This window comes from Mesocricetus auratus, unplaced genomic scaffold (assembly GCF_017639785.1).
Source record: "Mesocricetus auratus isolate SY011 unplaced genomic scaffold, BCM_Maur_2.0 Super-Scaffold_100691, whole genome shotgun sequence".
Taxonomy (NCBI): domain Eukaryota; kingdom Metazoa; phylum Chordata; class Mammalia; order Rodentia; family Cricetidae; genus Mesocricetus; species Mesocricetus auratus.
This window is the reverse complement of record NW_024429267.1, coordinates 14,986,350-15,012,095: the sequence shown is the minus strand read 5'-3', so window position 1 is coordinate 15,012,095 and position 25,746 is coordinate 14,986,350. Positions and strand designations below refer to the sequence as shown.

Genomic DNA, 25,746 nt, shown 5'->3' with positions numbered 1-25,746 from the left:
GTGAGAGGAGAGCGCCTTGCTCTGTCTTGCCCTGGAGGCTTCTTTGTGTGGGATGAGAGGATGGGGCGGCAGAGCAGCAGAAATTCACTGAACCTGGACTCTGTAAGATGCTTGCAAAATCAACTTGCTCCCTCCCCCCCTGAAAAGCAGATTTCTTAAGCATAGGGGTTTGCTTTTAAATGTTTTATTACAATTAAATTTTCACAAACACAAATCAATTAATCTGAATCAAAATAACTCATGTTTACATCGTATTTATAGACAAGCTGTACAATAAATATATAAAATGCATTCACAGTTTGTACTTCAGTCATCCTCTTCTTCTTCATCACTGATCACATACTTCTTGTGCTTTTTATTTGCTTTATCATCATCTTCAGCTTTCCTCTTTCCAGAAGACTCTCCTTCCTAAACAACAAAAATACCTTTCAGTCTCAATGTCAAAAAACACTTCTAGGGAAGTTTATCTGAGTTGACCCATTCTTTACTAAACAAATCTTGCAGGTGCTTGCTTTGGCAGCACATATACTAAAAATTAGAATGATACAGGAAGATTAGCATGGCCCCTGTGCATATTTTTACAAAAAAAAAATCAGGGCATGGTGGTACGTGCTTGGTTCCAGCACTTGGGAGGCATAGTCAGGTGGATCTCTGTGAGGTACAGACAAGCTTGGTCTACAGAGTGAGTTCCAGCCCAGCCAGGTCTACAAGTGGAACTCTCTCAAACAAACAAACAAACAAACAGTAAAAAAGAAATAAAAAGACAACTTTGCAGAGTTCAAGCTCAGCAAATTGTCTTGTACAAGGAAACCACTGGAGGCACAAAAAAGCCATAAGGACATGAGCAATGGGATCTGCCCTAGAAAAGGTGAAGACTCAAACAAGGGTTATTTGGGCCAGCAAGATGACTCATCAGGTATGGCACACATACACCCAAACACACATGCTCTCTCCTCTTTCTCTATGTCTCTCATACACAGAACCCCTCTCTCCCTCCCTTTCTCCGCCCCAAATATACCCACATACACTCCCCCACCCCCACACACTCCCCCCCCCAGACTCAATCTAAAATGGTTCATTTGTCCGGATGAACATTTCCCCATGATCAGGTACTTCATCAACAGTATCTCTCCTTTTCCTCCTAAAATATATTATTTTACTAAGTGCCATTTTTTTTTTCTTTTTTTCTTTTCTTCGAGACAGGGTATCTCTGTGGCTTTGGAAGTTGTCCTGAAATTCACTCTGTAGACCAGGTTGGCCTCGAACTCACAGAGATCCACCTGCCTCTGCCTCCCGAGTGCTGGGATTAAAGGCGTGCTCCACCAACGCCCAAGTGCCAATTTTTTAAAATAACTTTTGTTTGGATATACTAAAAACCCACATCATAAAGGTTTTTGAGAAAATATTTAAAGACATCAAAGGCCTATATATACAAGCAGAGAATCTATTAAAATGACTTAAACTTATCCTGCACATCCCTCCAGTAGGAATATAACTCAGGAAGTTTGCTAGGAAACAACTTTGACAGGCAGAATTCAGCTTCACATTTAAGTCAACACTCCATCAATAAACTCTGACACTGGCCAACACTTCAGAGTTGTCACAAACCAACCCCCTCACCAAAGTAAAAGAATGATGATGCTGATTACATAGCCCGGAGGCAGGCTGCTTGCTCAGGATGAGTGAGACCCTGCGCCAGGTTACTAGCACCACAAAAACAACTTCAGTGGACAGACAAACAGCTTGAAAGTTAGTTGGGGAAGGCCACAGAATGTTTCGAGATACAAAATGCAACCTGGCATGCCCATGTTTTTCCTGACCTCCTTGGCTGGCCCTCTGAGAACAAGATGACAGCCAACACTTGTTTCTGGCCTTTTTATCCAAAACATATTCCTATAGACTGGAAGTTGAGTACCACTGGGTGGTTCAAGAAAACTATGAACCCATCCAAGGACATGAAAGTCCTCCTCTATGTACACCTCAGCTGGTGTCAGTGAAGTGAGCCCAGTTAACAATAATGGAAGGCTCTTGCCCCCAGGATGTGGCAAGCCACCTCCTTCCCCACTCCCCAGCCTAGAGCAAACTGAAGTCCTCTCTAGCTCCTTCAGCAAAGGCAACACTGACTTCACTTCCTGCTGCAGAATCCTGCAAACACATTACATGCTTGCACATAAACAGTGTTTGGTGTCTAGCTCTAAAATTCCTTAATGGTAGAGACTAGATTTGAGTAGTAGAAAGAACTGCCATGGCACTTCTAAACATGCATGACCATTTTTCTAAAACAAGGTCCAGCAGTAGCCTGAGGTCAGGGCTCTCCAGATGAAGTCTAAACAGTGACGAGTCCAGTTCAGGGGCAAAGAGAGCAGTGGTAAGCCTGCCAAGACTGACTCCCCAGAAGTTACAAGCAAGCACAGCACAGGACTCCCCAGATCTACAACGGAGCCTTCAGGAAGACCTTATTTCATGAAATTAGGCATGCAGAATGCTGCCTTACTGAACAAAGCTGAAACACACATCCCTGTGCCAACATCAGAGAAACAGTAAAAACATTAAGACTGAACTAATACTTGACAATGCAGTCATGACCACAGGTTCTAACAGACACGAGCAGTGACACAGGCAGGGCTGCTAGTGGGTTCCAAAAGGAGAGGCCGAAGAGGAGAGAGAGGACCAGGCCCTTCTAACTAACCCTTCTCAGCGGGCAGCCTGTTGCTAAAAAAGAAGTTGGACCTCTCCCGCTTTGTTTATAAGTTCCATCTGAATCTTTTAACTTTCCTAGGCCCTCAGGGAACAGTGAGCCAACAGACAGTCCCGACTCTGTTTCACTATCTTTGAAGGAAGAAGATGAAGTTTTCTATAGGTTTTACTTGTAAAAATGGAGGAGTTGGATAAAGCACTCTCCTTTACATTGCTCTCCATTTAGGCTGGGAAAGCCAGGCAGCATTTCCTGTCTAGCTAGATGTCATTTTGTGCCCACACTCCTATCTGTACTTACTACAGTACAGTAACTTTCCAAGGCAGCAAGTATAAGCCATGCTGGGGAAGTGAGCTGATTTGCCCCAGGGCAATGCAAATGGGAACTAGCAAGTTTGGGCAGCATCCAAACTCAACATGATGACAGTCTTTTCTTTTCACCTCTGCTTTCAAGGACAGGGTCTCAGACAGCACAGCTGGCCTGGAACTCACTCTGTAGCCTCCTGCATAGACTTACCCTTACCCTCAAAGCTGGTTCTGGCATAGCGGTGGCTCCTGATGTGGGTATCCTGACACTGGAAAGCTCCCCACATCTTAGAAGCATAGGTTTCTGGAATTTGGGTGGGGTGGGGGTTGGGTTATTGTAGAAAACAGAGCAGGAGGTGCCTCTCAGTTCTTCACTGTCCGCACGGGCAGGACCTAAGCCTCAGCGATAGCAACAGGCAGCATCAAAAGGCTTGGAGGCAGAGGCAAAACACCTGCTGTCAGGAAGGGTGGGGAGGGTACAAGACTCTGAGAGAGTGCTGGGAGGACCAACTAGGAAGAGAAGCTTCTGTAAGAGAGACTTGGAAGGCTTGCACTGTCTCAGCCTCGCCAGCCGCAGGAGGGGCTGACAGGCATATCTGTTACGAGGACTAAATAGTTCCATGACACCTCTCAATTTTCACGGTTCTGCTTGCCACTTGCCAAGGATTAAGCATCTGCTTGGATGAGAGCCCCATTGGCCAACTGTTCATCACACTGTAAACGCACTATTAAGATGTTCTTTCTTTTCATTCACAACAAATATGCTGCAGAATAATGTTAACAAATTCTGTCCATAGCAAACTACTCCCAAGAAAATCACGAAATATTAAATGTGGTAATCAACTTTAACCTGAGAACATAATTTTGCTTCACATGAGAAAAGAGTTCATAAAATCCCAAAACAATTAAAATAGCTCAAAAGCAAAACAGGAATCCATTTCCTGCATATGGCAGACCGGTACTTAGAACAGCCCTCTCACTGAAAACAGGGAATAATGATGGGTAAAATAAAATAAAAGCATCATCAGAGGCCAAAACTAAGCAAAAGCAGGAAGGCAAAGAAAAGCAGGACACTGAAGCAGGCTCTTCTCAAAGACACTCAACTATGGTCATGAACACTGGCCTTTATGACTTGTAATGGGGAAGGACAGGAGACAAGGGCCAAAAGCCTTTCCTGTAAAAAAGGACCAGGATATAAGTCTAGCACAGTTTCTCTGAGTCAGGAGTCTGCAAGCTTACAGAGAGTATTTATTAGTATTGAGTGTGTGTGTGGGGAGGGGGGTACATATGTACCACAGCATGTGTGCAGAGGTCAGAAGTCAATCTGGTTGTCAGCCCTCTCCTTCCACTGTGTGGGATTCACAGATCAAACCTGGTTGTAGGACTTCACAGCCAAATCAGCAAGATCTCAGTCTGAGAACGCAGCTTCAGGGGGTCCTGGGCAGCTAATACCCAGGGTACCTTGCAGAGATATATACAAGTCAGGCAGGCTGGTTGTGCGCACCTGTAATCTCAGCACTAGCAGGAGGATCAGGAATTCAAGTTGGCCACACTACACAGTGAGTTCAAGGCCTGAACTACATGCGACTTCAAAACTCAAACCCAAGCCCAAAAATCATCTTTGGAGAAATGAATCAATAGAGGCATCAAAAATTCCTGTGGGGGGGCTGGAGAGAAGGCTCAGGGGTAACAGCGTGTGCGGCTCTAGCAAAGGACCCAAGTTTGGTTCCCAAAACCCATGTCAGGTGCTTACAAACCTGTAACGCCAGCCCCTGCGGGCACCCATATACATGTGCACAAATGCAGAGACACACTCTTTAAAATAAAAACAAATCTTTAAAAGCTAGGAGTCCTACTCAAGATGAAGTGAAGCTAAGTGACAAAGACTGAGATGAACAGAGCTGCCAGGACTCAGACAAGCCAGAGAAGACTCTGAGACCAGACCAGCTGGCAGGAAAAAGCGGAAACCAGCAGAGCTGCTGGAAGAATTTTAGAACCTGGAAAGGACACTCTCCCACCTGTTGAGCTGCCTACAGGCTGAGCAATGTGCTCAAGTTCCTAGCTTCTATGAGCTGCTACCATACTGGGTGGGGCTTCGTGAAACAGCTGTCTTTGAGTCATTTCTGATCATGTAAGTAACCCCCTCACTCATACTCCTGTAAGTAATCCCCAAGAACGTACTGGGTCACCAAACTAGACTTTGGTGGTATCCGTACTTGTCTGTCATGAGCTCCCTACCTGAGGTGAGTAGACTTTTGTCTCCCCAGGGAAAATTTTTGTCACACAACAGTAAGCAGGACAAAGGCAGGGCCTCATGAATGGAGTGAGTGTTTACACAAATGTGGGTCTTACCCCATGCAGCTTGTGGACTGAGGACCTTCATGGAGAACTCATTTGTATGTGCCTCAGGGCTCCTTGTCATCCCAGGAATCAAGCCCTAAGTATAAGGTAACCCAGAATTCAGTACATGCAGCTTACCTCATCACTGTTGAGTTTCTTTGCTTTGAGCAATCTTTGAGCCTTGTCTTCTTCAGAGCCCTCATCACTGTCTGAGGAGTAGATTCTAGCGCGTTCCTCTGAAAATGAAGGAATTAGACTGAATCATTTTCAGACAGTAATCTATTCGTTTCTGAAATTTCCTTCCAATAAATACCTTCAGTTCTCTTCTCTCTGTACATTTTCCACTGAGGAACAAAATAATTTGTATTTGTTCCATTTTCTTGAATGTGTGTGATGCATGTTGTATGTGGAGGCCTGAGGTTGGCATCAGGAGTCATCCTCAGTTGTTTTTCCATCTTACTCAGTGAGACAGGGTCTTCCTGTAAACCCAGAGCTCACCATAATGGCCAGTCTCACTAGCTGGCTTCCTCTGGGAATTTCCTGCCTCTACCTTCCAAAACTGAATTACAGGTCCCCAGATCACACAGGTTCGGGGACCTGAGCTCCAGTCCTCACGCTTTTGTGGCAAATGCTTTAGCAACTGAGCCTCCCCAGTTTAACTTTCTCATAGCTTTAAATATGTTAAAATGAACCAAACCTATTTTTTCCAAATATAATGCCTTCCCAGATCCCTACATCCTTGCTAGGTGAGCACTATACTGTGCAGGAAACCACTGAACTCAGCTACACGGTTTTAATCTCTAGTGAGTTGAATGTTAAATACCCTAATCCTTGAATGCATCTCTGATAGGATGTTGCAATTAAGATTGCATTGGCAAAATGAAGAAGGCCGCTGTACTGAGTCCTCTAAATAGGTAAGATATAACAGGTCAACTGACCAAATGTAGTCCTGCAAGAAAAGTCAGATAAAGGGGAATTTAGGTGTCTATAAAACTTATCACTCGGCCGACAAATCCAGGATGCATCCATCCACATCCTCACACTATGGTTTATATGGTTTATACATGGTTTCCGAAGCTCTGTCAGCATGAACCAGGGAGAGGCTGGGTGAAGTCTAGCGGTACAGCAGCTCCCTAACATGCATTAAGCCCTGAGTTTTATACCCAGGGCCACACACAATCCAAAGCATCAGCAGACCTCATTTCTCACTTTACAGACAAGGCAAGTGGCAGTCAGAAATGAGAGGTTACTTGCTCAGAGCGGATGAGGTGAGCAAAGTGGCTTCAGGCACATCCATTACTGCACACTGGCATTAGCAGCAGATGCACTCCTTGTTCAGGCCTCAGCTCATGTTCTGGGTACCATTAGCCAACGGTTTCACTTCACACAGGAGAAGTTCACAGAGGTTACGGAGCTTTTCAAAGGTCACTCTGGTAAAAAGTGGCAGAACTAGCTGGGCACGGTGATACATGCCTGTAATCTATACTCAGGAAGTTGAGACTGGAATTTCAGGAATCCAGGCTACTTCAGAGTCTGCTTTTCTTTTCTTTTTTTAATACATTACTGGTTTTATTTAATGTGCAGATGTTTTGTCTACATGCATGTCTGCATACCATTTGTGGGCCTAGTGCTTGCAGAGGCCAAAAGAGGGCATTTGATTTCCTAGAGTTACAGACAGCTGTGAGCCATTAGTTTCATCAATAAGAGCAAATATATCAGAACACTGTAGTATCTCGTGCTTGTGTGGGATCCAGTTCGCACTGAATAAATGCAACGCACCTGGAAAGCAGCCCCGGGAGGAGGGCATCTGCAGAGCACACTTAGAGAAAGCCCGTGTGTTCCCCGGAACTGCATTTCTTGATAACTGGCTACTTAGCTGAGTATGGTGGTTTATGCCTGGAACACCAGCACTAGAGAAGCTGAGGCAGGAGGATTGCTTGAAAGTGAGGACGACCTAGACTAGAATAAGGCCCTTTCTTAAAACAAAAACCATCCACCTTTCAACCTGGGAATCAGCAGAAGGTCGAGAGGTAAATTTGCAAGGGGTCTGATGTGGTGTCATGCCTATAACCCCGAAGCCCAGGAGACAAGCAAGAGAGACCCATCCGAGGAAAGCCTCCAAAAACAAAACACCTGAAAGACCACAAAGGTCCTACCCTTCCGGGACGGCCTCAAACAATGACTTCATCACCGACACCTGGCAGGAGACACTCAGTCACCATGACTCTAAGATGTCCAATGGCCGGCAGCAAGCTCATGAGTAAGGTGACACACACTCACCTCTAATGCCCCCTTTGTATCTGTTTTTAATGGCTGCCAGGCTGATGGACTCCTCCCCTTCCTCCTCCTCATCATAGCGGTCAGGCTCCAGGTAGCTAGCGCTCAGCCCCCGCTGGTGCTGTTTCTCCCTCATCCGGCGCTGCTGCGACTCCCTCCTAATGGAGGCCCTCAGGCGCTCTTCCTCTTTCTGTAAGAAAGCAAATAAACCAGTTGCTATGGTTTGAAAGTGACCCCAATTTCATGTGCGGGAAACTCAATCCCTAGCTAGTTAATTCACGGATTGACTGGTAAACTAATGGACTGATGGGCTGTTATGAGACTGGCCGGTACAGAAGCCAGCTTGTGCTCTCCGCATCACCATGGTTTCCAACCCGCTGGAGTGCAGCAGGAAGCCCCTCACCAGCTGCCGTTCGCTTGTTCTTGGACTTTCTAGCCTCCAAATATTTGGTTTGTTTTTGTTTTGCTTTTTGAGACAGGGTTTCTCTGTGGTTTGGAGGCTGCCTTGAACTAGCTCTTGGAGACCAGGCTGATCTCAAATTCACAGAGATCTGCCTGCATCTGCCTCCCCAGTGCTGGGATTAAAGGCGTGCTACACCTCCGCCCAGCCAAAAAAATTTTTAATTAATTTTATTTACTTAGTTTCGGGGGCCGGCAGGTCAGAGGCCAGCTTATGGGAGCTGGTTTTATCCTTCCACCATGTGGGTGGGGATTAAACGTGGCTCGTTAGGCTTAAGTAAAATAAATTTCTTGCCTTGCTTTTCTAGCAAGATCTTAGCATACACCTGGCTGGCCCAGAACTCACAACCCAAGAATGACTAAGGCCCTAGGTTTAATTCTCAGCACGATGAAACAAAACTCTGCAAGACCCTGCTGTAGGTTGTCTTCAATCTCACTACTGAACCGCCTCCTTAGTCTGCTGACTGAGTTCTGACAGGATAACTAGTGTGGATGACTTAGTGGTGATATTTGATATGTGAAAACTCAGGCATTTCTTTTTTTTAAGACTATTTATTTATTATGTATACAGCACTCCATGTATACCTGCAGGCCAGAAGAGGACACCAGACCTCAGTACAGCTGGTTGTGAGCTCAGGACCTCCGGAAGAGCAGCCAGTGTTCTTCACTTCTGAGCCATCTCTCCAGCCCCAAACTCAGGTATTTCAGGGCCAGTTTTGTGGACAACCCAACAGCTTGCATCTATTTTATCACCATCCCCACATCTCTTCACTTAATAAGTGCTTAGGAAATCAACCTAGCCCATGTCACCGGAAGAAGGAAGGTAAGTCCAAACCAGAGATAATAAACAGAAGAACACATGGTTTGGGTAATCTGTTCTTTTTGTTTGCTTGTTTTTCTTAAGACAGGGTTTCTCTGTATAGCCCTGGCTGTCCTGGAACTCGCTCCTGTAGAGCATGCCTGCCTCACACTCACAGAGAGCCACCTGCCCCTGCCTCCCAAGTGCTGGGATTAAAGGTGTACACCACCACCGCCTGGCTACAATCTGTTCTTTTTCTTTTCTTTTCTTTTTTTTTTTTAATTTTATATGCCTGCATGTATGTCTGGGTGAGGGTGTCGGGTCCCCTGGAACTGGAGATACAGACAGTGGTGAGCTGCCATGTGGGTGCTGGGAATTGAACACGGGTCCTCTCTCTGGAACGGCAGTCAGTGCTCTAACTGCTGAGCCCTCTCTTTAGCTCCTACAGTCTGTTCTTAATACTCAAAACTATTCCCCAATGACTTCTACCCAACATACCTTAATCATCTCTGTGCGCTGGCACTCAGGGTCACGACCGGCCATGGGTAAGATTCTAATCTTCTGTGTCTTTGAACATCTGTCTGCAAGCGACAGGGTCATCTTCCTGTGTGTGGCACTGTCTGTAGAGTGAGGTCTGTGGAAAATGAACAGAAACTCCCCAGTTTATCAATATATTTGTGAGCCAGTGATACCCACATCACAAAAAACACAAAGACAGCAGCTACCTCCTATTCAAAGAAATGGGCAAGACCACTAAACCGAATATTCTACTTGGAAGACTGGATTTTCCTTTCTCTAGCCCAATGGGACCAGAAAAGTGGAAAAGAGAAAGCTGGGGTGAAGGTGGCTTGTATAGCATGACCACCAGAGGCAGGAGACAGCCAGCCTCAAGCAGTGCTGACGGACAGACACTGTGTTTTGCACGTCACCCTGCATCTGACTTGTCACAGCTACCCCATGAGATGATCCCACAAAATGAAAGCTGTCCAAGGTCACACGAGGAGAAACAGACACAGGCCAGATCCCAAAGCCTAGTTTAAGCTTTACAATTCTGAAAATCTGTGCTCCCTAGAGGTTAAGTGTCACCCAGGAAGGGGGTCTGTTTATCTTCAAGAAAAAAGCACGGAGCCCTCACCAGTGCCCAGGGTTTCCGGTTTGCCAGGGGAACACATTCCCACAAAGGTCTGGATGCGACGGCCCTAGACAGTGGGCAACCCAGTATTCACATCCCCCAGCTCAGCGCCTTCCTCTCAAAGTAGCACACACAGCACTAATTATCAGTTTGTCTCCAGGTCAAATTTAATGAAAATGGAGGGTGACACCAGCACTTCAGCTCTCCTGGAGGGACAGCAGTCACTAGAACTGACACAACAACATTTCTTTACATCACAGCCTCTCGAAAGCCTGTTGGAAGGACCTGACTCCTGAGAAAGCGGCCTCTGCTGTCCTTGACAAAAGTCTCAGCCTCCAGAAGCTAGAACTAGCTCCTGGACTGTGCTGTAGAGACCAGGCATCAAAAAACGGATGGCATTACCAAGAGCACTTACCTGAAGGTGAGCTTCGTTTTGAAGACGGCCTGTCCCTGCAGCCCAGTACCTTGTCTTATGAAAAGATGGTTGTGGTCACCCTGCAGTGGGGCTTTGTACACATCAAACACTTCATTCCCCAAATGCAGGGACATGCTGGAGAGAAAGGGGGAAAAAAAAACGCTTTGCATGTAAAAATCTAAAGGTTTTCACTCTCCAGTTTTACTTTCCTGAAAACGTGATCTGACCACTGTTTTCCCTCTTTATACAAAATGCAGGAAAGACACCATGATGAAAAAATGACTTCCTGAAGTCGCACCTGCTTTGGTTCAGGCCCCGCCTCTACCGTGTTCCCAGTGAAGGACACTTTTCTTCCCGCCGCCGTGAGTAGTATTCAATGGGGCTGGCGGGGGCTTAAGATTCTACACTCACATTAAGTTATTGTCTCCCACCAGCCCTAACACCCTCCAGCTATCACGTCTCTCAGGTTTCTCTGCAATCACAAGGAGTGGAGCCTCTAAGCGGAGCTGGCCCCTGAGTAAGGTCGGAGCCGTGACAGTCTCTCTCCCCAGTGTCTGGGCGCTCAACATCAGCTATGCGGCACTCACCTTCCATCCGACCATTTGACTATCCGAGCGTTGCTTTCTTTAATTTCATTGCCTTCTTCATCTCGGCGCACTCTCCATCTTATTGTATTCTCTACCTGTTTAACACACAAAACCTTAGAAAACTGTACTTGTGGTATTCCCCTCGAGAGAGAGACATGCAGGCACAGAATAAGCCTATGTAGGTACAGGACAGAAAATAGACAGCAGTGAACCCTCTTGGGGTAAATTATGAGCAGGGGAAAAATAAGTGCTGAAGTGAGTTTTGGGGTTTTTTTTGGGGGGTTTTGTTTTTGTTTTTGTTTTTTGAGACAGGGTTTCTCTGTATTGTTTTGGAGGCTGTCCTGGAACTCTCTCTGTAGACCAGGCTGGCCTCAAACTCACATAGATCTGCCTGCCTCTGCCTCCCGAGTGCTGGGATTAAGGGTGTGCACCACCAACACCTGGCTGAAGTGAGTTTTTGATCATGGGGTTTTATCATAGCAACAGAAACTCTAACTACAACAGTTAGCTACATATAAATATATGAACATGTAGGTATTGTCTTAGTGACTTTTATACTGCTGTGATAAAATGCCATGACAAGACAAATTATAAAAGAAAGAATTTAATTTGGGGCTCACAGATTCAGAGTTAGAGTTCACGCCCACCATGGCATGAGCACTGCAGGGAGTATGACAGCAGGTAGACAACAATACACTGCAACAGCAGCTCAGAGCACATCTGGATCAGCAAGCACAAGGCAGAGAACTCACTGGGAATCATGTGGCTTCTGAAACCTCCCCAAACAGTTCCACTAACTGAGGACCAAGCCGTTAGCCTATGAGGGCCATTCTCATTCAAACCAGCGTAGGTATCATCAGCTGAGAAGACACTTTGGAAGATGTCATTGAGGGCACACTATGAGATCTTTCTATAGAAATGAAGCACATGGAAGTACTTCTAAAGACACAAAACCTCTCAGAGCCACACAGCTGGCTCCAGGCTCAGTAAAGAACTAACTGTGCCACTATTAAACTCCACGACTGTTCACCTTGTCTCAGCCATCACTCAAGAAACAAATCTAGGGTCACTTCCAATCACACCCCAAGAGTCTGAAGGAGAGCTACCTATATCAAACACTGACACTTTACTCGGAAGCACTTGAGATTTTAGAGCAAATGCTGATGTTTAAACTATGATGGCCACACTGGAGTGCATCGTGAGTATACTGATATTTATTGCTGCACCATGATAGAAAATGGAAAAATTCCACCAGGCATTGGTGGCACTCACTTTTAATCCCAGCACTCAGGAAGCAGAGGCAGGAGGATCTCTGTGAGTTCGAGGCCAGCCTGATCTACGGAGAGAGTTCCAGGACAATCTCCAAAGCAATAAAGAGAAACCCTGTCTCAAATAAAAAAAAAAAAAAAAAAAAGGGAAAAATTCCAAAAGGAGTAAAGATCTACCACATTCATTTATATAAATGATGGAAATAATGAAAAGCAGCAAAAAAAATGTCAGAGGCATTAAATGGTCATGAGAAATTAATGCTGCCAATTGTAAACCAATATACACACATTCCGAGCAAATAATATTGCTAAATGAGCCAGCAGCACAAAGATGGTGGGGGCGGAGCAAATGAAAAGTCCAAAGCATCCAGCAGTCTAACCCTAGCAGTTGTATGCAAATTACTGGCATTTTCATCCCCTCCTTCTTACTTGATCTGCATTTCCACAACGGTCACTGACAACTCTAGACACCTGTGTCCTTAGACAGGGACCAGCTTCACCAATGTTACGTAGATACTTAAGAAGCTGTCGCATGTGGTGAGGATGGTGCAGGGAATGCAGAAGCTCAACCTCCAGTCAAGCATGCTGGCTCACACCTGTAATCCCAGCATTCAAGAGGCAGAGGTAGGAAGGTCATGTGTTTAAGACCAACCTGGGCTACATAAGACTGCCTTAAATAAAAAATAAAAAAAAAGCCTAAACTACAAGGGTCTAGGTTTAGTCCCCAGGTAGCATGGCAGGGACCGAAGATGCAGCAGCTCCATGAAGAGTATGTAGAGGACCAGGGTTCAATCCCCAGCACCAAAAGGATTCTGAGACAACATATGGTTAATCTGGCTGGTAGAACATGGGACCCAAAAACGATCTTCAGAGCTCAAGGTTTAGCTTAACGTCCCCAGATTCACTCTATAAAAGGGAAGCAAAGACTGCATGGTACCTTCAGTTTTAACCTGGTTCTCCCTTCTTCGTCCAGCATCTCTTCATCTTCAAATTCATCCTCATAATACTGAGGATCAAAAGGCCTACAAGGTGTTTTTAAAATAAGATATTAATCCTTTTTCATAAAGAGCACTGCCATGATGTAGTTACAGTTATCACAACCCATTATATCAAAAATCAGAACTTTAAAATCCACAATGCTCAAAAATAGTTTGAAGCTCAACTTGAAAGTATTCAAAATATGCTAAAATGTGGCCAGGCGTTGGTGGCGCACGCCTTTAATCCCAGCACTCGGGAGGCAGAGGCAGGCGGATCTCTGTGAGTTCGAGACCAGCCTGGACTACCAAGCGAGTTCCAGGACAGCCTCCAAAGCCACAGAGAAACCCTGTCTTGAAAAACCAAGAAAAGAAAAGAAAAAAAAAAGCTAAAATGTAAATTTTTATGCTGCTACATATTACTTGAAATAAATTATAAACAAGGTTAAACATTGCAAATAGCAGATGTGGAGGTACATACTTTTAACGCCAGTACTTGGGAGACAGAGGCAGGCAGATCTGTGAGTCCAGTCCAGCCAGGGTTACATAGTGAGACAATGTTTAAAGGAAAAATCTTCTCATATTATAGAAGTCTTCCAAAGAAAAGACCACATACACTGTAGCTGCTTACATCGTTTTCCTTGGATGGGGGACATGAAGATTACCCAAGACTTGAGTGTTAACTCAGGATCCCCATCAGCCCTGCTTCACCATTAGCTTTCTAGCGTGACAGGCTGCTACAGAGGACCTCACCACTTCTCACTTCAAGAGTTACTAAATATCTTGGAGACTTGGTGTCCCCTCATTCATAAGAGTTCCTAAGTATCTTGGAGACTTGGTGTCCCCTCATTCATAAGAGTATCAAATTGCTAACAGCAGTCACAATCAGGGAGTCTCCCTAAACACTAGGCCATGCTTTTTGTAGCAGGATGCTTGATTTACTTTTTCAGACATGTGTTAATCAATACAATGAAAAAAAGCAAAACACATTCACATATACCCACATAATTCTTTTCTTTTCTTTTTGAGACAGGGTTTCTCTGTGTAACAGCCCTTGGCTGTCCTGAAACTTTGTAGACCAGGCTGGCCTCTATCTCACAGAGATCCACCTGCCTCTGTTTCCTGAGTGCTGGGATCAAAGGTGTGCACCACCACCACCTGGTTAATAGCCACATATTTCTAGCCAACACCCAGAAGACATCTTGATTTCCTTACCTGGGCTCTACACTGAGGAAGTTGGGCAGTTTAACAAAATATAAGTCATTTCCTAAGTCAGTGTTTACTTTGGGGATTTCTACTTCTATTCTGGTCTCAGGTATTGGTTCCTCCTCCTGCTGGTCCTGAGGCAAGCCGTTTTCATCCTAGTGCAAGAAGGCAGAAGGTTAGAGCTGTGGGGACCAGGTGTCAGTCCAGTTAGAGCTCCACATTTTATTACTCAAGGGAGTTTGGTTTTTATTATTATCTTCTTTGTGGTTTTTATTTTGTTCTTTGTTTCATTTAAGACAGTGTCTCACTCTGTCACCCAGGATGTCCTAGAACTTACAGAAGTACTTCTGCTTCAGCCTTCCAAGTACGGGATTATAAGCATGAGCCTCCATGTCCAGTAAGAACCACATTGAGATATTATCTTAGGGCTAATGCACTCTCAGTCCTCAACACTATTCATCTATCTGCAGAACATCTCAGGAGAAACAAGGCTGGCTGTGCCAGTACAGAGCACTGACAGAAAAGTTCAATCAGTCAGCACCTATGCAGACACTCCAATGGCATCAGAGAAGATTGTCACCACCTGGTGAGTCTGAGATCAGCCTGGGTTACATAGCAAGACTCTGTTTCCAAAACTAAACTTTAAAAAATTAAAAAGAAAGGAACGAGGTGCTGGAAAGATGGCTCAGAGGTTAAAAGCACTGGCTGCTCTTCCAGAGGTCCTGACAGCACACATTTATTTGCAAGAATAAGAAAAACAATTAAGGTTCTCAAATGCCAGGTCCTTGTAATCTCAACCCGTGGGCACAGCACCATGTCATGTGAGCCCCAGCCACACCTACTCCTGCAGGAGGCCAACTCCTCAGTGTCCTCTCACACAAGGATTCAGTTAGCAACTTCCTCTCCTTTACTTCTGAGACTGTCTCACTGGAGTACGGGCCAGCTCACACTAGGATTCTGACTTACCACAGGCTGTCCTGGAGTAGGGGGCTTATCTTCTCCATCACTCCCTGAAGATATGTCATCTGCACCTCCAAACAGATCCATGGTTCCATTATTGTCTTCAGTGCAGAAGGAAAAAGTACAGTGTTAACACCAGTTCTTCACTTTAATATCCCCCAAAAGCTCTGGACCAGCTCCAGGGAATGGCCCAAAACTAAGTCTGTAGCATGTGTGCAGAGAGACAGGCACCATGACAGGCGTGCACAGAGATGGGCACAAGCACAGGAGGCTCCTTTTCCTCCCTCCATCTCTGAATCCTTCTTCTGTCTTCCCTGATTGTCCAGGAACCAGCTGTTTCTCCCATGCTAGGCCCTCAAATGTGGGCTAACACATTCTATGTCAGAGTTCATATCTGTGTCTAACCAGTCCCCACCCTCACAGCAGAACATCACTGAGGCACCCATCAAAACAGCAAGGAAAGGCCGGGCGTTGGTGGCGCATGCCTTTAATCCCAGCACTCGGGAGGCAGAGGCAGGCGGATCTCTGTGAGTTCGAGGCCAGCCTGGTCTACAGACTGAGTTCCAGGACAGCCTCCAAAGCCACAGAGAAACCCTGTCTCGAAAAAACAAAAAACAAAAAACAAACAAACAAAAAAAAAAAACAGCAAGGAAACAGAAAGACAGAGAGTGGTCAGAGAGCCATCTATTTAAAACTGAGATTGCAGAAGTTGGGATTCCTGGTAAAGATACCATCTAGGATAAAACTACGATACTGAGTTACAGAGATGTGAAAGAACAAAATCGCTGGACAGCAAGGCAAAGGTGACCAGAGTACTGAAGTTCATTATATGATAAAATGGGAACACAGCCGTGCCCACCTGCTCCCTCAGCCTTCCCTTCTTAGCTCATATCCCATCTTTTACGTGTCTCATCAACCTGCACGCCTAGGTACCGGGTGGCAAGTTCAAACATGGCTATCCTCCCAGTGCCTAGAACAGTCACAGTATACAGCAGAGCCTCAGAAAGCATCAGTAGCCGGGTATTGGTGGTGCACGCCTTTAATCCCAGCACTCGGGAGGCAGAGGCAGGCGGATCTCTGTGAGTTCGAGGCCAGCCTGGTCTATAGAGCGAGTTCCAGGACAACCTCCAAAACAATACAGAGAAACCCTGTCTCGAAAAACCAAAAAAAAAAAAAAAAATCCCAGCACTAGGGAGGCAGAGGCAGGTGGATCTCTGTGAGTTCAAGACCAGCCTAGTCTACCAAGCAAGTTCCAGGACAGGCTCCAAAACAATACAGAGAAACCCTGTCTTGAAAAAAAAAAAAACAACAACAACAAAACAAAACAAAAAAAACATCAGTTAGCAAGATGAAACAGCCCACCTAATTCTCACAACTCTGTAAGAGGATCTGCATCACCCCACTGTATATCTTAAAACACTAGCAAGGAATCTGATGGACCAAACACAGCAGGTCATCTGATCCCAAAGTGCACTCATGGAACTACTAAGCATTTAGGTAAAGCCCAGAGTTTGATATTCTTTTTTTTGGAATGCAAACTTATTTAATACCCTTAAAAAGATTAAGATGAGTTAAGATTTTTCAGCTGGTTGATACAGAGAATGTCAACACCCTAATGATCTTATTGTTTTCTCATCTCATTCATTTAATACATTTTGAATGCTACATTATAAGGTACATAATCCCATTAAGAAAATAGATAAACACTCCAACTCTCAGGTTATGTCATTATAAATAAAAAATGTCCTGGAAGTAGAAAACAGATAGGAATTATGCTTAGGCAGAATAGAAGAATGATTAGGCATAGTATTATAGTGAATAGAATGGCATAACATCATACAAATCCAGGACAGCAAAGAGACATTCTGAAGCAAAATATGTGTCATGTGAGAACAGAAGAATTCATTAAAGTTTATTGTGAAGGTTGACAGAAAAGTCAGTCATAGAAACAGAAAAGGAGTGGATTGGAGTAGAGGGAAAAGAAAAACCTCATTAGGTACATGGATAGATCATGAATGTCTTTGCAGCCTTATGTTAATAAATATGCTATCAGAGTTTGATATTCTGTTTAGCATTCCTTTTCTCTAGAGTTGGCCCTCTAAATGTCTGCCTTAGTTACTGTGTTCCTTAAGATAATTTTTCTTGAACCTTTGGAGTGATGCCTAATTACCATGCAGCATACTAACAGCTGGATATAGCCAGGCATCTATCACAATTGTGTCTGCTGTTTTTTTCTGTTTCTTCAAGACAGGGTTTCTTTGTCCTGGATGTCCTGCAACTCTATTTGTAGACCAGGCCAGCCTAAAACTCACTTGATATCCACCTGCCTCTGCCTCCCAAGTGCTGGGATTAAAGTTGTACACCACCACCACCCATCTGGACTGCTGTAATTTTCATACTAGCATCTTCTCCGTGTGGCCATCTGCCATTCACAAACAGGTTACAGAGATGAACATGCACATCCCCACCATTACGACAAGCGTAACCTGCATTTATTTAAATGAGTTCTTCGTGTAACCCAGTCAAAGACCACTCCTTCATCTAATATTAAGTTGTTAAAGACTGAGAACAGTACGGGCAGTCAGTTCAGGACTATCCTTATTATTGAGAAGGAAGAACAGTGTCACTTCCAAACTGACCAGAGGCTCAGCTCCTCCCCCCACCCCACATAAAGCCACTCAAACTGCAAACAAAGAAACAGGTTCTTGGGGGCTGGAGAGATGGCTCGGAGGTTAAGAGCACTGACTGCTCTTCCAGAGGTCCTGAGTTCAATTCCCAGCAGCCACATGGTGGCTCACAACCATCTATCAGGAGATCTGGTACCCTCTTCAGGCATGTAGGCATACATGCAGACAGAACACTATATGTAATAAAAATAAGTAAATAAAAAGAAATCCTTAAAAAAAAAAAAAAGAAAAAGAAAAAAGAAACAGGTTCTTAACTGTGTGAGCTGCAGAGTACACTGAGCACATACATACAGCCTTCTGTGAGTCATGCAGTCTCGAGGTGTGTGTGTACACCACAGTTAAAAGCACAGAGTTATGAGCTAGACATGGGTACAAAAGAAACAGGGCTACCTTTGGGCACCTCGGTGTCACTGTCCGCTTCCGAATCAGATGGAATTGCATTCTTGCGCTTCATTCGTAAAACTTCATCTTCACTGTCACTGCCTCGGGCAGACTCTAAAAGAGCAGAATTAGAAAGCGTGCATAAGCACACCCAACCTTTACAGAGAAACTGCAACATTCGTGCAATGTAACCCAGCTCAGCAATGAACAGAAAAGGATGACACATGTAACAATTTGTATCGGTATAAAACGCAGTATGCTAAATCCAAGAAGAACCGAGCCTAGCAGAGACAGCTGCTTGTGATCCTGAACTAATGAGACCGGGACACAAGGAGACAAAAGCAAGTGATAGAACAGATCAGCAGCTGATGAGGTTAGGTACAGGCAAGGGATGTGGCTATAAAACGTGTCTCATGCTGTCTCGTATCATGATGGTGGTCACTGCATAAATCTACAAACATGCCAACACTAATTAACCTGCACACAAACAAAAGGGTGCAGGTAAACTCAATCATAAGAGTGTGTGTCTAGCATGGCCAAGGCCCATCACAGAAAAAAAATACAATGGGGAAATAAAGCCAGGTGTGGCAGTGCAGGCCTGTAATACTGACAGTTCAGAAGCAGAGGCAGAAGGGCAGCAAACTCAAGGTTAGCCTGGGCTATGCAGTCAATTCCAGGCTGACCAGGGATATACAGAGAGACTCTGTCTCCAAAACAAACAATACAAAGTCAACCTTACCACACACACACACACACACACACACACACACAGATACACATTCTTACACTTTGGTTTTTAAAAGACAGGATAGGTAAAGACTTTGTACCCTGGCTGGAACTTGTTATGTAGGCCAGGCTAGCCTTGAACTCACAGAGATCTACTTGCATTCACCTCCCAAGTGCTGGACCATGTATTAATCTTTAAAAATAGCTGAACCATGACCGTAGGATTATGAGCCCACAGCTAGCCTATATTAAACTACAAGATCCTGTCTTCAAACCTGTCTCCAAAGAATTATTATTTTTTAAGAACCTGGATTTCTAAAACAGAAAACTTTTGATTGAGATGAGAAAAACAGTATTGAAATTTATGATTATAGACACATTATACAAGAAAGGCAAAACTGTGAGAAAGAGAGAAATCTATGACTATTTTCCAGATGGTATAATTATTTCCCTTAAAAACTTCATGAAGAGCTGAGTGTAGTGGCACAAGCTTGTAATCCCAGCACTTGGGAGGCAGAGACAGTCCGGGCTATGTAAGACCTTGTCTCACACTAAACACAGAAGAGGATTCTCTCTGATCCGTTCTTGAATTAGTCTGCCAGTATTACATGAGTCTTAAAATTCTGATACCCTCATGAAGAATCCTATTCTGAACTAGTTACTAAATACTAAGGAGCCCCATGCAGTCGATGCAGATTTATACTCATATTAGGAAATACCCTGCCCTCTTCTAAAAAGATGTCCAAACGTGGTTCTGAATCCCCCTCGTGAGATATTACAGGAGCAAATCTCCCTTTGCACTTAAGCTTCTCGGGATAGAACCAAACTGTAATTTAACATGTCCAATCACCTACAGAAACGAAGCAATTCATATACCACTTCAGAAAGACTTCAACCTAAGTGGGGCAACTTATATACTACAAAATCTAAAATACTTTTAAATTCAAAATGAAGAATGTATTGATTAGAGCTGAACAATCTAACCAAAAATTATAAAGGGGAACCCAGAGACAAAAATCAGGCTATATGGTTACTGTGTTCTGCTCTCCTTTGACCTCCACCCACTGGCCACGACACATGAATCCATACACCCAACCATTATTAGACACACACACACACACACACACACACACACAAATTCTAACGTGGAACATGGTACCCATACCTCAGTACTACTGTACAGGATAGTTCAATGATGCCATCAAGTTACTGTGTGCTTGTTAGTTACCCAGGAATATGGAACCAACTCAGTTCACCTGGCTTCTCTAGCGCCATACATCTCTTTAGTACTTTTCTCTGATCTGGCCAGTTTATGAATGGAAGGGGAAGACAGTAAAAACAAATGGAAATTGAAAGAATGCAGAAAGAGACTTGAAGTTTAAAAAGATGAAAGTAAAAGGATACAAGAGGAGAAAACGAAAATGAAAAACAGGATAATAAAGATGGGACTAAAGGTAATGGAGAGATGGCTCAGTAGTTAAAAACACCAGCTGCTCTCCCAGAGGACCAGGGTTCAAATCCCAGCAACAATGTGGTAAGACACAAACTGCTCTAACTCCAGCTCCAGGGGACTTAACACCCCCTTCTGGCATCCATGGGCACTGCAGGCAGGTGGTGCATATATACACACGCAGGGAACACACCCATCCACATAAAGTGAGATTTTAAAACAATCCTTAGGAAGAAACAAGGGAGCACGGCTGCACCCAGATGTTTCTCCTGAGCCGCACGGGCTCCCTTGAATCCTTACCTGACTTCTGGTCTTGCTCCTCCTCGTCATCCGACTGCCTTCGATCTTCATCCGACGCTTGTGGCCTTTCGTCATCAGAGTTCTGCATCTTCTCCTCATCGGACGCCTGTGGCCTGTCCTCATCGTCCGAGTTCTGCTTCTCATCATCGTTATCAGAGGCTACAGGGTGTTCATCATCAGAATTCCCCTTCTCCTCCTCAGACAGCTGTTGTCTGTCATCATCCGACAGCTGGGCCCGGTCCTCATCGTCTGTGTTCTGCATCTTCTCCTCGTCGTCGTCAGAGTTCTGTAGCTTGTCTTCATCAGACCCTTGCTCCCGCTCCTCGTCCTCAGAGTTCTGCATCTTTTCATCATCCGACTGGTCACTCTTATCTTCTCTGTCCCACTTCTCATCATCTGACTGGGCCTTTTCGGAACCTTCTGCCTCTGAGTGATGGCTCCCGTCATCTGATCTGTGACCCTCCTCATCCTCATCGTTGTGGGCTTCAGAGCCACTGTGCTGATCCCCATCAGAGGGCTCGTTATCCTCGTGGTCAGATCGCTCGGAAGCCTCTGACCTGTTGTCTGACCCTTCGGAGTGATTGTCGCTGCCGCTGTGACGAGAGGCCCCCTCCTCCTCCTCCTCACTGTCATCTCCAAACAGTTCCTTGTTACTGGGCTGTCCTGAATCACCTCTTTCGTCTTGGTCACTTTCGCTGCCAGAGGCATTGCTGCCAGAAGCACCGTTCTCCTGGTCGGAGTCAGAGTCCGACCCCGAATCAGAATCTGTGGGATCGTGCAAACACAAGGTACCATCAATACAGTAAAAGGAACTGAAAGTCCACCTCAGTCTGCTAAGAGGCCAACATGCCCTGACGACACTGGTGGACCAGCTTTCTCAGTGCTCCAGAGGCAGAGGAGTTTCAAGAACCAGCATGCTCAGTTAAGAAAAATAGGGGCGTTGGTGGTGCACACCTTTAATCCCAGCACTGGGGAGGGACCAGCCTGGGTCTACAGAGTGAGTTCCAGGATGGGCTCCAAAACAATACAGAGAAACCCTGTCTTGAAAAACCAAAAAAAGAGAAAAAAGAAAAGAAAAATCAGCAGACTCCCAGTAATCAAGCATACTACCAACACCTGTAAACTCAAATTAACCAAGCACAACAGCTCACTGTAATCCCAGAAACTCAGGAGGCTGAAGCAAAAGGATCAACTCAAATCTGAGGCCAGCCTGGGCTACACAGTAAGTTCCAGGCCATCCTAGGTTACAGCATGAGACCCTGTCTGAAAGAGCTGAAATAAATAGATAGGTAGATAGATGATGAATAAACACATAAAATGGACCTCCTCATGTCTTACCTTACCCAGTCCCACCCCCAGACCTAGTTCATCTACACAAATAAGTAAACAATTCTACATTTCTGGCACTGGTACCATTTGGAACCCGAAATACAGCAGGAAAAGAAGAAAAATGAACAGAGCTTTAAAAAAAAAGCCATTGGTGGTGGTGCACACCTTTGATCCCAGCACTAGGAAGGCAGAAGCAGGTGGATCTCTGAGTTCTAGGACAGCCAGGTCTACAGAGTGAGTTCTAGGACAGTCTCCAAAACAATACAGAGAAACCCTGTCTTGAAAAACGCCCCACCCCACCCCCAAAAAAGGAAAAATACTGTATAAGGTACCATCAAGTATACCCCATATGCACTATGGAATCCTATAAGATAATAATAGCTAAAGAAATAATGACCCAAATTTGATGAATCTACACATCCACAAAGTTCAATGAATACCACACTGGAAAAAACTTAAAGGGATCCATACCTAAACATATCATCAAGTTATCAAAGAATCACGAAAACTGCAGGATTGTCTCATACAAGGTATCCTCTATAAGGATGATAGCTTATTTTTCATCAGAAACTACAAAGGCAAAAGCCACCAGGTGGTGGTGGGACAAGCCTTTAATCCCAGCACTTGGGAGGCAGAGGCAGGCAGGTGGATCTCTGTGAGTGCCATGCTAACCTGGTCTACAGAGTGAGTTCTGGGACAGCCAGGGCTACACAGAGAAACCCTGTCTCAAAAAAAAATCAAAGTAAGAAAAGGAAGTCCAAAACAGCAGCAGCAAGGGAATAACAAAGAAAATAAAATTGAAAAACAGTAGAGAATCAATAAAACAAGAAGTTGGTGGGCTTATTTGTTTTCCCATCATATAGCTCCTGCCTCTTGTCTTTTGAGTGTTAAGATTACAAGGAAGCACCATCAAGCCTGGCTAAAAGTTTATTCTTTAAAAACTAACAAAATTAAACTTTTAGGCAGATTGTCCAAGAAAAACATACAAGACTCAAATTACTTAAGTCAGAAATGGAAGTGGGGATGTCATTATTGGCCTTACAGAAACAATGATTATTAAAAATACTAGAAACCGCCGGGCGGTGGTGGCGCACGTCTTTAATCCCAGCACTCGGGAGGCAGAGGCAGGCGGATCTCTGTGAGTTCGAGGCCAGGCTGGACCGACAGCCTCCAAAACAATACAGAGAAACCCTGTCTCGTAAAAACCAAAAAAAAAAAAAAAAAAAAAAACTAGAAACCTAGATACATTCCTTCTAAGGTCAAGAACAACATATACTTTTTGTTTGTTTGTTTGTTTTGTTTTGTTTTTCGAGACAGGGTTTCTCTGTGGCTTTGGAGGCTGTCCTGAAACTAGCTCTTGTAGACCAGGCTCTTGAACTCATAGAGATCCGCTTTCATCTCTCCCGGGTGCTGGGATTAAAGGCATGCGCCACCAACTCCCAGCAAGAACAATATATACTTTTGCAACTCCCATTCAATATTATAAGGAAAGTGCTAGCCAGAGCAAGTAAAATACATAGGTAAGAGAAAGAAACAGTAAAAACTGCCTCTAATCATGATGGCATGATTTCATATGTAGAAACCCCTAAAAGCCACAAAAACCATTACAGCTAATATATTAGCTGCAGGATAGCAACAAGACACAAGATGGACTCACATTAGAAATGAAAAAAATATGAAACAGCTCGGAGTGGAGGTACATACATGTAACACCACCAGCACTCACAGAGGCAGGAGGACCAGGAATATAAAGACAGCAAAGGCAACACACACAGCAGCTCCTGCGAAGAAAGGGAGAAAAGGAAAGGCAAGAGGAGGGAAGGCAGACAAGCAGGCAGGCCCTTCAAGTACCCTAGCACATCCATCCCAACTTCCAGAAAGTGCCATCGTCAAGGGCAGCACCCAGACCTGGAGGTAAATCAAAGAAGAAAATGTAATGACCTTAAAGGAAGTTTCAAAAAGGAAGAAAAGGCTGGGCAGTGGTGGCACAAGCCTTTAATCTCAGCACTCGGGAGGCAGAGGCAGGCAGATCTCTGTGAGTTCCAGGCCAGCCTGGTCTACAGAGCAAGTTCCAGGACAGCCTCCAAAGCTACAAAGAAACCCTGTCTCGAAACCCCCCCCCAAAAAAAGAGGAAGAAAAGGTAGGGAAAAAAGGCTTAGAATTGTAATCATCTCTACACACCACTTTCCTATGTCTCGTGTTGCTACAAGAAAGCACCACAGGGTGCATTTCACTAACCAATTCGTCTCTTCAACTGTGCATCAAAAAAGCACTAAGCTAGTAGCATGGTAGCTCAAAAATTATAGGGGTCGTTATTTATTGGATGAATGAAATGAAAACCTTATGGAAGTCATAGGAAGGTTTACATAGAACTGTGCCTCGAAGAGACAAGAATAAACAAGGAGAAAAACTACTAGCAAAAGTTGCGGGATGGTAATTTGCAGAGATATTCCAGGCCTATCCTGATTAGAGCTCTCACAGCAGAATTCAGCTCCCTGTCCTTTTACCTACTGCTCTCTTCACTACAGTAATTACATATAAACTGGAGTTGATGAAAATTGGGAGGGGACAAGGAAAAGGACATTTATACAGGCTAATTTGGGCCTGGAAGGCTGCAAGAATTCTAAAGTTGGTCTTGGATCTTTCCTCGTTCCAAATTACTTCTATTCATATCTCAAATTCAAATATTCACAGCCCTGTGCTGGAAATGCCTCCATGCATCACATCATTCATTCATTCATTCATTCATCACCAACTCATCTGTCACTTCTCTCCAATCACCCCCACAAGCTTCCCCATTCTTACATCACAGACAAGGGAAGGTTTTCCGGAGCGGCTCTCCAAAGGCCCTCGTCTCCCGCGCGCAGTCCTTCTAGACAGCTCCACCCTGATGCCCCCGGGCTGCTTCGTGGGCATCTGCAGCCCCCATCATCTCACAGCTTCAACTCGGGAGGGCTTCATCAGGCCCGACGAACATGGAACAGGTCTCCACTTAACTCACGGCCACCCCTCCGGCGGCCAGGTGTGCACAGCGGGGCACAGCCCGTACGTCCTCGGACTGCTCCCCCCGCCCCACGAGCCCAGGCTGGACCCTGGCCCTCGAGGCTCAGGCTCCGCGCCGGTCTCCCGGGAGAGGCTGGCACCGCCGGGCATGCAGGGGGCGCTGGGCAAGAGCGTGGGGACACCACGGTGCCCGGCGGCGTGCCTCCGGCTGGAAAGCAACTCGGCACCCCGTGCGCCCGTCCGAGGAGCCCGCCCGCCCGTCCGCCGCACCTTTGCGCTCCGCCTCGCTCTCAGCTTCGCTCCCGAAAAGATCCTCCATATCCGCCATGGCAGCTCGGGTCCGCGGCCTTGGCCTGGACGAGTCGAGCCTACTTTACGGCCGGAGCCGACCGCACACGACAGTGTCGTAAAGACCCGCACAAAGGCCTACTTTGCTTCTGTGACCCAGTTTC

At 45.2% G+C, this 25,746-nt stretch overlaps 1 protein-coding gene across 1 annotated transcript; it reads right to left on the bottom strand.

Annotated features, from left to right (window-relative positions):
* Positions 1-168: 168 nt before the first annotated feature.
* Positions 169-25,746, bottom strand: Leo1 (LEO1 homolog, Paf1/RNA polymerase II complex component). The gene is made up of 12 exons (XM_040739887.1): positions 25,565-25,746; positions 20,962-21,726; positions 18,495-18,599; positions 15,424-15,518; positions 14,467-14,612; positions 13,215-13,299; positions 11,010-11,104; positions 10,423-10,557; positions 9,374-9,509; positions 7,621-7,807; positions 5,479-5,576; positions 169-408 (listed from the first exon to the last, which is right to left on the bottom strand). Exons 1-12 carry the CDS (start codon positions 25,620-25,622, stop codon positions 307-309), a joined length of 2,007 nt encoding a protein of 668 aa, XP_040595821.1. The 5' UTR covers positions 25,623-25,746; the 3' UTR covers positions 169-306.

What these genes read in the sequence shown, in the direction of transcription:
- Leo1 (XM_040739887.1), bottom strand. Translation starts at nt 25,622, where the DNA reads ATGGCGGATATGGAGGATCTTTTCGGGAGCGAAGCTGAGAGCGAGGCG. An exon ending in TGACACCGAGGTGCCCAAAG is followed by an intron (nt 15,519 to 18,494) that starts GTAGCCCTGTTT and finishes TCTGCACTGAAG; the next exon opens with ACAATAATGGAACCATGGAT. An exon ending in GTCAAATGGTCGGATGGAAG is followed by an intron (nt 10,558 to 11,009) that starts GTGAGTGCCGCA and finishes CTTTCTCTCCAG; the next exon opens with CATGTCCCTGCATTTGGGGA.